Source organism: Anabrus simplex, chromosome 12, assembly GCF_040414725.1.
Source record: "Anabrus simplex isolate iqAnaSimp1 chromosome 12, ASM4041472v1, whole genome shotgun sequence".
NCBI lineage: Eukaryota > Metazoa > Arthropoda > Insecta > Orthoptera > Tettigoniidae > Anabrus > Anabrus simplex.
The window spans coordinates 60,119,211-60,132,544 of NC_090276.1; the positions used below are offsets into that span (position 1 = coordinate 60,119,211).

The following is a 13,334-nucleotide window of genomic DNA, read 5'->3' on the forward strand; positions in this document are numbered from 1 at the left end:
ATTGTTTATGATTTAGTCCTTTTGCCGTGTTCTATTAATTGTCTGATGATGACACTTTAAATGTGTTGAAACCGGTCTCAAAGTTAACGTGTTGTAACTTAATATTGGTACAACTTAATAACAGTGTATTGAAAAGGTGGAACCTCTATACTTTCTTTTTAGTATTGTGAATGCTGCCTATGTCAATGCTATTATAAAATTCCGTTCTTGTTTGTGCTGCCCCTTTTAACACAGGCACTGAATTTTGTGTTTAAAAGAAATCCATCATAGCTTGACTATAAGATTTTAATAACATTAAACATTCGCTACTATGTATTTTAATACGCGTACTTTCACAATCTGCTGATTTTGCTCCACATCATATTAGTGCTACATTACATAAACTTGTAAATGTGTTTTTTAACATTAATTTCAAGAACGGATTCAGCAATATTTAAGGAATTATATCCTGAAAAGATCATCATTAAGAAGAATTTATTTTAGTGCTAAGATTTGTAACAATATATGTTTAATAATTGTAATTATCATCTTGGGTCCCAGAAAATAAGGATATTTTTCAGATTCTTGTGATATCCCTGATGAAAAGAATGGTACAAATTTCTCAAAACATGTACGATTAGTGAATAATATAGATTAACTATGTGTTGGTAAAAACAATAAATATTGAAAGGGCAGACCCATTAATAACCTGCTGTGTTTATTTCATATTTACATTCACTCATGATTGATGAGCTCAAGACCAATTCACTGGAGAGTGATTGTCGTGTGCCAGTTGCCCTCTGTAGAAGATTCTGGTAGTTCCCACTTCCACATCATTCTGGGTTAATCAGCTTCCAGCTTCTTCTAGGAGCTTCCTTATCATGAGCCTCAACAATTTCTCAGTGCTGTTATTTTGTTTGCTCCTGGCCTAATCCTCATTTTCACTATTATGCTGGCATTATTGCATTCCACTGGCTGCCCTGCTCTCGGCCTTCATTGTTGCAATATATAGTGTGTTCCAACTAACTCTGCACCTAAAATATTTTTGAAATGAAACAAAACAAATCTAGTTGCACAGGAATGTACACATGTCAAGAGTGCACACAATGGGAAGATACGCTCTATCCAGAAAATTAATCAAATGTAACTTTTGAATTTCACTGTTCATAATGGTGATAGGTGGCATAATAAATGCAGCAAGGGAAGATTATAGAGGAGGGAAAATGAAGGTAATGGCGTTTGAGGATGATGTTGTGATCTTGGGAGAAGGTGAGGAGGAGGTTCAACAACAGCTGAATGTACTGAATAGAAGGATTGAGCAATGGGGATTGAAGATCAGTGAGGAGAAGATAAAGGGCAGTGACAAACAGATTAAGTACAAAAGGAAAAGGAACTATCAAAACTGGAGACAAGGAAGTGGAAATAGTATTATTATTAGCGTATGGTAACGTACACAAAACAATACAAAGATTAAATATTCATGAACAGTAAGCACTAACTATTATATACATAATTATAAGATAAACACATTATAACATTGAAAACAATCATACAAGCAAAGGGGTTCAAAGAGTTAGATCTAAATTCTCTAGCCATTGTATGGCCTCAGCAGAAGCTACCACAAAGTCCTGGCTGGATTCAGCGAATGCCCTTCCAATGCATTTGGTGACAATATGGTCAATATTCTGTTTAACTGCACCACAGTCACAGGCTGGGGAAGATCTCATACCCCATTTAAACATCATTGATTCACATCTCCCATGGTTAGTACGGACTCTGTTGAGGGCTACCCATGTCTTGCGGAGCAAATCAAAGCCAGGTGGAAGATTCTTATAATTGAACAATGTCCGCCATTGTGTCGGAGCTAGGCTGTTCCACTCTTGTTGCCAATCAGTTTTTGGATTGAAAATCCTCCTAACAAGTTCCTGTGCTGTTTGAATAGGAGGAGATCTTGATTTGAGGCGGCTGAATGTGACGTGAACATCTTCATGGATGGGGAGATCAGGATTGGTTAATATCTTGTTGTATTCTCTAACCAAGTTATTCAATCTAATTCTAGGAGGTTTTATGTGGCTGAGCACTGGCAACCAGAAAAGAGGAGTAGATTTTATTGTGCCACTTACGACACGCATTGTTTCATTCAGGACCGTGTCCACCTTTTTAGCATGAGAGCTGTTGATCCAAACTGAAGAGCAGTACTCAGCTGTGGAAAGCACCAGCGCCATAGTTGAAGTACGCAAAGTAGATGCACAAGCTCCCCATGTGGAGCCAGCAAGTTTGTGAATGATGTTGTTGCGTGACCTTAATTTGGCTGCTAGGTTGGTTAGATGTTTCCTGTATGATAGCGTTCGGTCGAGAGCAACTCCAAGATATTTGGGGTTGGCATTGTGAGGAAGAAGACTTCCATTAAGTGACACTTTCAAGGTGATATTCGCTTGTTGGTTATTTAAATTGAAGAAACAGGTTTCCGTTTTACTAAGGCTTGGTTTCAAGCACCACGTTTTGAAGTATGTACACAGAACATCCAGGTCTGCATTTAAAGTTCTCTCTATCACATTAGCATCCACATGCTGACTAATTATTGCCAGATCATCGGCATAAGCAAACTGATGAGAACTCGTGACTGGTATGTCTGTAATATACAGGTTAAACAGTAATGGAGAGAAAACAGATCCTTGAGGTAGACCATTGTTAAGTACCTTTATTTTGCTGTGATTTGTATGCATGACTACCTGGATAATTCTGTTTGAGAGCATATTGTTAATCAGACGCGACATTTGACTACACTTTGTCAGTTTAAAGAACTTATACACAATACCTTCTCTCCACACTGTATCGTATTCAGATGTTAGATCAATAAACACTGCTGCACTCTTTAATTGCTTTTCAAAACCTGTCTCAATAAGTGTTGTCAGAGCAAGCACCTGATCTTCACAACTACGTTGAGGTCTAAAACCAGCCTGTTCAGTTGGAATGATTTTAAAAATTAGAGGACTTATTCTATTGTAGATAAGCCATTCCAAGAGCTTAAAGCAGACACTCATTAAGGCAATTGGTCTATAGCTTTCGACGGAATCCGTAGTGGAAATAGTAGAACACTGCAAATAATTTGGAAGTAAACCAACAGAAAATCAAAGGTTGGATATTAAAATTAGTAGGCAGAAACAACTGGGGAGTGCCTTCTACCACCAGGTACAAAGAATAATATGGAATAAATATGTACTGGTACCCAGGAAGGCTAAAGAAGTAAAGTACAAGGGATAATACTTACCTATATTGACATATGCAACAGAAACCTGGACAATGACTCGGAGAGATTGATGCAAGTGTGTAATGGACTAGTATAACTTGGAAACAATTCTCCAAACCCATGGGTAAATAGTAAAAACATCAAGCTCGATTAGTAGGTGTTGTTGTTATTATTATTATTATTATTATTATTATTATTATTATTATTATTATTATTATTATTATTATTACTTGTGAGGTGTGGCTATGAAGTGTTTCTTCTATTATTATTATTATTATTATTATTATCATCATCATCTACATAGTTATGTACGACAGGCTGTCAGTACAGACTTTATTTGGTATAAATCGTGGACATATCGTTTATTATTTGTGTGTTGTATGATCTGTCTTGTGTAACAGAACATGTGAGGTTATGTCACGATACTTCTTGTACATTTATTAATACGACTTTATTTGATGTAAGAACACGTAATTAATTTATTATTACCTGTAAATATGATGTATAAATCCAATGTAATCTTGTGCAACACAGGGTATAGTCCAGAACAATGCACCTTTGTCACTTGAGTTTTACAGAATGTTCAATCCATTTGCACATAGGTTATTGGAGACTCTAGAACATACGAGAAAGCCTGTTGTGTCATACTTTTCTAGAAGCCTGGTCAGGCAAGGTATATAAAAGATCTTCTTGGAAGTTGAGTTGAGTTGTTAGTGAGAGCCGTTAGTCGCATTAAGTGGTTATGTTGTGTTGGTAGTTGGTTGACATGCTAATGTAGCACTCTTCTTCTTCTTCTTCTTCTTCTTCTTCTTCTTCTTCTTCTTCGTCTTCAATTCAGTTCAAGATGGTTCATTAATGTGAGTGCATAATGAGTAAACTATCTGATGATGATGATGATGATGATGATGATGATGATGATGATGTGTATATAATTTGTAAATAAAACAGTGTACACAACTGTCAGCATCTCGTGTGTGCATCTTTGTGAATACAATAAGATGAGAGTAGTGTACAGGCAGCTAAAATGAAATTCCTAAGGATTATGGTACAGAAGACAAGGAGGGATAGAGTGAGAAATGAAGACATATGAAAAGAGCTAAATATACAACAACTAAATGACAAACTGGAACAGAACAGATTGAAATGGTTTGGACATTTCAAGCAGATGGAAGAAGAAAGACTGCCAAGACAAACTCTGGAATGGCAGATTACAGGGAAGAGAGGACGAGAAAGATCAAGATTACGATGGATGGACTCTGTGAAGAACAGCATAGGACAATGGAACCTGGATTGGAACACAGTGTTGGATGAGAAATGGTGGAGAGACGTGATGAAGTGGGGAGGAAGCACATTTGCCCCCACCCGGTGTCGGCTGGAATAGGGGAAAATATATGTCATGTCTAGCGAACTGAAAACTAATCGTATAATTAGTGATGATAAACTTGGTTTCACTTTTCTAAACCTCGTACCTTCTGAAATATGTGGATTATTTCTATGAGACTTGTGCAGATTTTGGGAATGGTATGAGGTGAAGGACACTGTCGATCTGGGTAGCGTTCAGCATACGGTGCACAACTGTGGTTGTATTTCTGTGACATCCTCTTTAAATTAAAAGAATATCTAGTTTTTCTTCATTGCTGAAGGCTGGAATATCTACCAGACAAAATAAAATGTAAAACACCAAAATAGGGTTCAGTGTATTAATACAGTATGAAACATATCTGAAATGTGTTACAAGATGTGTTATTTCCTTGTTTGACACTGGCAGCAGAACAACAGACAAGGAGACACTAGAACAATGAGCCATAGAACATGCTGTACTGACATCGATTTGTTTTCTGCAGGCTTCAGAGACATTGCGAGCAACCCTTGCTCTGGGGACAGTACTACACACATTGCACAATGTCAGAAACATGTCTCTGTTGGCACCCTTTAAAAATCTATGTATTTCAGAAGGTATGGGGTTGAGAAAAGTGAAACCAAGTCTGTTATCAATAATTGTACCTCTAGTTTACAGTTCACTAGCAACAACATACACATTCCATTTTAAAACATGTAAATATTGTGTTGAAAGTGATATTTGTTTAATTTTCTGAATGGTGTATACCTTCCCATTGTCCGGCTCCATGGCTAAATGGTTAGTGTGCTGGCCTTTGGTCACAGGGGTGTTGGGTTCGATTTCCAGCAGGGTTGGGAATTTTAACCGTAATTGGTTAATTTTGCTGACACGGGACTGGGTCTATGTGTAGTCTTCATCATCATTTCATCCTCATCACGACGTGCAGGTTGCCTATGGGAGTCAAATCAAAAGACCCGCACCAGGCCTCTCCGGAGGCCACACAGCATTTCATTTCCCTTCCCATTGTGTGAGCTCCTGACAAGAGTCATTCTTGTACAACTAGATTTTTCACATTTTATCTCATTTTTTAAATATTTGAGGTCACTGATTTAGGTGAGACATTCTGTATTTCTGCTTCCTATATATTCACCATCTCTATGAATGATTACTATTGAATTTTAGGGCTGGGGCGATGGTCAAGAACTACTAGAGAAGCTGTACAGAGTAGAAGCTGAACTCCAGCATGACAGTGATGAAGAGGCTAAGGAAGATAAAGCTGGGTGGAAAGGAATTCCTAAGTTCCCCGAGTCTGCTGAGGAATTAGAGAGCTATGGTCTTGACACCATTCAGATTGCCGAAGAATGGCGTTTTGCCTTACACTTATCTTCTAAAGAGGTTAATCCAGATACGGTAGGCAAAATTCTAACACTTAGCATTCTGATACATCTGTTTAGAGTAGTGGTTCTTGAGCTTGTATTGTTTGCAGCACTCCGTTTTTTGTAGTAAGCTTCTGTATCGAATGAACTGATCTTGCATACACACAGCTCACCTTCAGCAGTCAGTTGTTTGTAGGCTTTTGGCCATTACACCATGATATGGAATGTACATGTATTATACAGGATGGAAGGGAATGATGTACGGCTATCGTACAGGATAGCGTAAGTGAGAATATTTTTATTTTTTGGACATTCTGGAGTGCTGTGATGGTATACTGTAAAAAAACAGTGCTTATATATAAGATAATACAGTAGGTAGGAACCATGCTGCAACACAGTGCCTTGCTTCTGTATTCTCTGAGTCACTCCAGTCCCAAGAGCAAGCAACCTGTTGTGATAAACAAGTCAAAGTGAACTACAGAAAGAACATGAACAGGTTATGTAACTTGATGTTTTACAAATACTCACTGTGTGTCATAGACACCAGTGTCAGGGTTGTTTATCTGGCATTCACCCGTGTTTACAAAGACTTGCCGCATGTGCAACGTAAAACAAAATGGAAAACATTGACTTTTGCACTTCTAGTCAATAATAGAATGTTCACAGCTGTACAAAATTGTAGCAAATACACTTTTGGTGCTGCTTCCATACCTGGTGTGCAGAATTAAGGATGATAAAAACCCTATAAAATTGATGTGCAACGAAACCTTATGTAGCAGAAAGGAGAGATCCTTCCTGTTCATGCCGTGTTCCTATTCACTGGCCAGGCTTTGTATTGTCTCTGATAGAGCTTTGCAAGGACATGGCTGCCATATTTGCTAAAAGTAAGAGAACCACCAATTTCACTGTCAGTTCTTGTAATTTTTGTCTAACATATCCAGACCAATGGTTTTGTCACTCTTTAACTTATCCGGACCAATGGTTTTGTCATTAACCTACTCTAACCTATCCAGACCAATGGCCTTGCCCTCCCCAGACCTAACCTATCCAGCCTAGTGGTCTTGTCACCAAGAATGGATAAGTTGGCAAGCCTGCCGAATGTTATGTGACGTCGTCTGAGTCGCACCATGTTGGATCTCTGACCTCACTTTCGCACACCGGGTACAGAAGTTTTACCACACTTGCTATACACCTCTCACGTTTTCAGTATAACTTTTCCTTACACTCTGTATACATAATTGTGTTATTTGTTTATTCCCATGGTTTTCCTTGGTTTCCCATTTTTTTGCCCCAGGTAGATGCTGGAGCTGTACCTTAATTAAGGCCACAGTCACTTTCTTCTAACTCCTAGTCCTATCCCATTGTCACCATAAGACCTATCTGTGTCGGTGCGACATAAAGAAATAAAATTAAGTTCGGTATAGATAAGTTTCTGATTAAGAATAAATAAGATGAGGATGAGAATGCCAGGAGAGAAAATACCAAAGAGAGCATTCATGGATACAGAAACTGCAAAGAGGCCTAGGAGACGACATAGAAAGAGATGGAGGAGCTCTGTTGTGGACTCTACTGCAAACAGAGGAGTCAATAGCAATAAAGTACTAGAAGGGGAGTGGTGGAAAGATCGAGTAAGGTGGAGGGCTTTGGTACTCTACCCTACCCAGAGAGAATCTGGAAAAGGGAATGGAAGAAGAAGAAGAAGAAGAAGAAGAAGAAGAAGAAGAAGAAGAAGAAGAAGAAGAAGAAGAAGAAGAAGAAGAAGAAGTTGAGGATATGAGAGTGATAGAATCTAGCAGTAACAGAAATAAGAGTGAACTGATTCCAGCTGCGCCAGGTTGCTCAGATGATAGAACACTGATCTTTTCAGCTCAAGTTGGCAGTTTCGGTCTCAGCTTAGTCCAGTGGTGTTAGCCCCATGTTGATAGATTTATTGGCACATTAAAGAACTCTCATAGTACCAAATTCTAGCACCTCAGTGTGGCTCCAAAAACCATAAAGAAGAAAATCAATAACATTAGTACTGAACTTATTCCAAGAGTATGTGTTGTGGAAGTGGGGACAAGAAATGTGAGAGAAATTCATAGCCTTTTTGAGGAACAGAAGATACTAAAAGATTCTGAATACTGCTGAATGTTTCTCCCAAAGGCTCTCAAAATGATCTACATTTGTGAAAAAGCTTTCTCCCCTCTCAAATACCTCAAAAAGCAAAGCATGATCACAATTGACGGGTTTACATCTGCAGGAATGTTTATGTGTAGCTGAGAGCGTTTTCTCCCTGGACATCACTAAAATTCTGAATTAAATTCAAGCTCAAGGATCTCATTAAACTGGTGTGTTAAAAATGTATTTACTTATTTGTTAAAGTTATTAGATTTCATATTGTTTGCATTCATGTGGATGGTGCTCACAAACTTAGAAAGGTTGAGAACCCTTGGTTTAGCCAATGTAGAAGGCTGGGCAGTCTTTCCCTTGAAAAAAATATGCTCACCATGTGGCTATATAATTCTCAATTTCTCTGAGTTGTTTGTGGTAATGGAGTTTGTAGAGAGAACAGAATGTCAAAATTGGCTCCCAATGTGTGCATTAAGGTTTCCTTAGCATATCAAAATGAATGATGATTATATGTTTATGTTAAGAAATCAGTATGAGCATTGCCACAGCTGAATTGTGCATCAGTAACATTGTAAGACCAGGATGATAATATCTACTTGCACTTAACTTCTTAACTGAATATGGTTTTTAATAAATGTATGTGCATTTACGTCTTAGTCCCATATCCCAATACGGGGTCGGGGATGAGATGAGATGAAATTATATGTTATGTTTTTAGAGACGGATGCCTTTCCTGATGCCAACCTCAGTTGAATAGTTATCATCATCCTCCTCCTTTCCCCTTATACAGCTCTTGCCGGGTCGGGACATTCATGGCACTTCTCCACCTTCCTCTCTCCTTCTACCATTCCTCTACCATTCCTCTACCATCATTGTGTTCCAGTTCAGGTTTCTTCTTCTTGCACTCGTCCTTATTGAATCGAACCACCTTGTTCTAGGTCTCCCGCTTGCTCTCTTTCCCTCAAATGTTATTTTCATCGTCTGTTTTGGTATTCTTTTCCACTCCATCCTCTTTACACATCCAAACCATCTTAGTTTACTCCTATTAATTCTCTCATTTAGATTTTCCACTCTAACCTCCTTTCTCACATCTTTGTTTCTCAGTCTGTCTATCCTTGCCTTTCCAATCATATTTCTTAAGTACTTCATTTCTCTGGCTTGAATCCTACTCTTCTCCCTACTTGTCATTATCTAGATCTCAGCCGCATAGGTCAATACGGGTGCATAATTCATTTTGTATATTATCTCTTTATACTTCCTTGGCACTTTCTTATTCCAGTCAACGTTTCTTACACTCTGGGAGAATGCATTGCCTTGTTTCACCCTCTTGCTAATCTCCATGTTGAACCATGTATTCTGCATAAATTCACTCCCTAGTAATTTGAAACTGTCGATAATTTCAAGGCTTTGACAACCGATTTTCACAATGCCTTTCCCTTGTCTTTCTCTGCTTGATATCACTACACTCTTGCTTTTCTCTGTGTTGATTTTCATTCCATATTTTTCAATTTTCTTTCATTGCAACAAGTTTGTTCTGGGAGTGGCGACCCCATTATATCTGTAGATGAAATGAATGATAGTGAATGAAATTGGGTAAGGGGGTGGATGGAATCAACTGTGGCCTATGAACAGGAACCATCCTGATACTTGCAGTGTTCTCCCTAGGACCTTTACAACGGGCCCACCACCCTGCCGTTTTTACAGACCGCTTGGCTAACATAACCTAGATATGTGCTAGTTACATAATATTAATCCTTTTGCTCCCAGACATTTTGACAGGGTATGTGCAAGAAATCCCAGGCCCTTTTCTTGCTTTATTGTAGTATTTTACTAAAATATGCATATTTCACTTACCGTATAATTTCAAATACCACCCGCCGCCGAAAAAGACCCGCACCCTTATTTTGAAAGAACAAAATTTTAAAAAAAGAAGTCAAGTCAAAATTATTTACAATCTTTACTAACACACATCAAATGGTTAGAAAATACAAATAAAAGTAAACAAACATTTCCAGAACGATGTCCAATGAGTTCATTCATGATGATGATCATCATCATCGGTACCAACTTTGGAAATTTCATCACCATCACCTTCCTACAAAATGTCATCACTGCCATCCATAGCATTAGAAATGCTACATTTCCTGAAGCTCTTCCATATGAGGTCTCCAGGGATACGATTCCATGCCATCAAAATCCACGAACACAACAGCTGAACTTCCGGGCGCTGAATGTGACCAGGTGGCGTCAGTGTGTTTTTATCAGCCGCCATCCATTTTGTATAGAGCTGTTTCAAAGGCTGCTTTAAATGGAAGGTTCACGCAGACATCCAGTGGCTGTAGTGGGTGTAGGTCGGTTTTCCCATCCTTGATATGTTTCTTCACAGCGCCTGTTGTGTGGCCGCGGTAACTGTCGAGAACAAGCAAGCTCTTTTGTCCCAATAATGCATCAGGGCGACGTTGCGAGACACACTTTACCCAGTCTTCCACAAGTGAACTGTCCATCCAGCCAGAGTTCTGAGATCTGACGATAACACCAGCGGGTAGAATTTTAGGAAGCGTCTTTCCCTTGAGAACAATGTACGGCGGCAATTTGGTTCTGTCGGCGAGAATACACAACATTACTGTACACATTGTTTTTCATTACCACCTGTTCTAATGGTAACACTTTTCACACCCATAACATTCACAGTCCTGTCCACTGGCATTTCAAAATAAACTGGCGTCTGATCTGCGTCTGATCTGCATTGCCAATTTGGGAAAGCGAATATGCATTTTTCTTCCGCAACCGAATTATGTGACGCTGAAACGACAATAACTTCTCATAGTAGGCACCAGGAAGATGCTGTGAAATTGAGGTACGCCTTCGTACGCTTAACCCATTTCTTTTATAAAAATTACAAACCCATCCTGGCTTGCCTTAAACCCGTCCGGTGAAAGTTCCTTCGCGATCTCTAACGCCTTTAGCTGACACATTACAGTTGGCACACCACATCCCAATTTCCGCCTTTCTGTCACATGTTAAAGCACATTTTTTCTCTTTCTCCAGTTGCGAATACACGACTCGCCAATATCGTATATCCTACCGGCTGCACGATTTCCAATAATTTCGGCTTCGTGAACTACTTTCACTTTCTCACTCTCAGTAAAAGATTGCAAACGCTTTGTGGAATTCAAGTTGATACTCCGAAGACGTGCGTGAGACTGACGCCAAGCGCGGAAGTAGCGTATACTGAGAGCGGAGAGAGCATTGTTGCCAAGCTGCGCCAGCGGTGATGCCCGATTTACGCACATTCAGAAAGATAAATTTCCCAAAATTTTAAATAAGACCTGCACCCAATTTTGGAAGCAATATTTTCGAAAAAACAGTGCGGGTGGTATTCGAGATTATATGGTATTTATTGTCCAAATTGGATAATTTTTTTGAATGTTTTATTTGTAAATACATACTCTAAAACATACTAAATGCAAAAAGTAAATAGTCATGCAAATCTACTGACTAAATCAGAAAGTTTTTAATTTTTTTCACATTTCTTCAAAATTTCAAATTAAAAAAAAAAAAAAAAAAAAACTAGCTGGCCTCCAACCATCCATATCACTTAAAAGAACATTTAAAAATCAACAAAACCACTAAATTTCAAAACTACAGAATTGCAGAATCACAAACAACACCGTTCACTTCCCTCCACCAACGTAGTCAGCTGGCGCCTAAGGTCAATGCCTTCTAGATTTCACTCGCTTCTTTTGGCACTGTGTACTATACTAAAGTTTGTTTAAGTGGTTGATATGGGTAGAACGTTTCTTCCCAATTAATTTGGTGTATGTTATGTGTATAGTTGAGAGTGTATCATATTTTCAATAAATATTTACAAAATGTCCGTATATACGGACATTGGGATTTCTTGCACATACTGCCAACGTCCGTATATGGATGCTGGGAGCAAAAAGTTTATATTTGAGTCATTGGATGCTCCAAATTAAAATATAAATACTTTAAAACTGTTTATTAACATGATAAATCTTAATTGTTTGCAGAATAATTGCATCAGTTACATAAGATTTTAAATACTTAGCTTGACTATCACATAGTATTTTGTGCGGTGTCTGGATTAGCTTGGAATCCACGGGACCTTCACAAACCCGTTGGTACTGCACAGAAATTGAGTGGTAAGCCCTGGTGTTACATGATTATGAACAAGCAGTAGAACACTAAAAGTTCAGAATACTCTGTTATGTCTTGCTCATGATAATAACTCTAAAATAGTTCAATTTTGCAATTAATGTTTACTTGTTTGATATTACTGTTAATGCTCTGAGGGAAATAAATTGAAATTTTGTCATATTCGGTTTTTACGTAGTATTTCCCATCTGGTTACTCATTCCTGCCACTAGGCTGACGGAAATTTCTGGGGAGAACACTGCTTTGACTGGAAGTGAAAATGGAAAGCCACACAAAACCATTCTCGGAACAGCCGATGGTGGAGTTTGAACTCGCTTGTCTCCTGATGCAGAGGTTGGCTCCCCATAACTGTAGTGTGAGACACACACTGCCACTCCACTGAGTCATCTTTTTAATACATGTTGGTCCACAAGTTTCCAGTATTTTTATTGCTGAAACTTAATATTTATTATAAACATAGGTTATGAACAAGTAATTTTCAAAATGATTTGCAAAAGGTGTTGGATATTTTTTTCAAAATACTCATGTTAAAATAGCAGATGTATTCATTGCTGTTAAAAAATAAATGTAAATTCTTTGAATTGCTTTCAGCAGTGAAGAAATAACAAGACATATTACAATGAAAAAGTAAATTCAATAAAAACAAGACATTACAACAATGAAAAAAATTCAGTGACAAACAAGAAATTATTATCTATCATAATTCTGCATAAATTACCTTCAAATATTTGTTGCCATCTGACACGCGCTGAAGCAAAGAATAATACACAGAGTTACTCACATTCTTCGCACATATCTTGTCTTTTCTTTTATACGCTGTAACAGAAAATTCAGAATTCAAGAAGCAAGAATGTAGTTATATGCTATTTTGTGGCTACTTAAGTAACTAAGTGCACAAAACATTTCTGTCCTGTGTTTTAAGTTTATTTACTGCATTCTGTTAGGTGACCTGAATAAACTCAGGATTTTAATTTTCCATAAAAATATAAACCAATCTCATGTTTTGAAGTTAACCCTTTCACTCTGGTTGACTGCTGTAGCAGTCATGTTGGAGTCGTGCCTCATAGCCAGTCAACTGCTGTAGAAGTTGCGTGTCTTT

General features: G+C 38.1%; 1 protein-coding gene across 1 annotated transcript in view; it reads left to right on the forward strand.

Moving 5' to 3' along the window:
* Positions 1–1,211: 1,211 nt before the first annotated feature.
* Positions 1,212–13,334, forward strand: part of LOC136884145 (uncharacterized) — a 54,107-nt gene continuing 41,984 nt past the window's right edge. The window contains exons 1-3 of the mRNA XM_067156184.2: positions 1,212–1,354; positions 4,008–4,086; positions 5,751–5,978. Coding sequence (XP_067012285.2) covers positions 1,212–1,354; positions 4,008–4,086; positions 5,751–5,978 — 450 coding nt within the window. The remainder of the gene's footprint in view (positions 1,355–4,007; positions 4,087–5,750; positions 5,979–13,334) is intronic.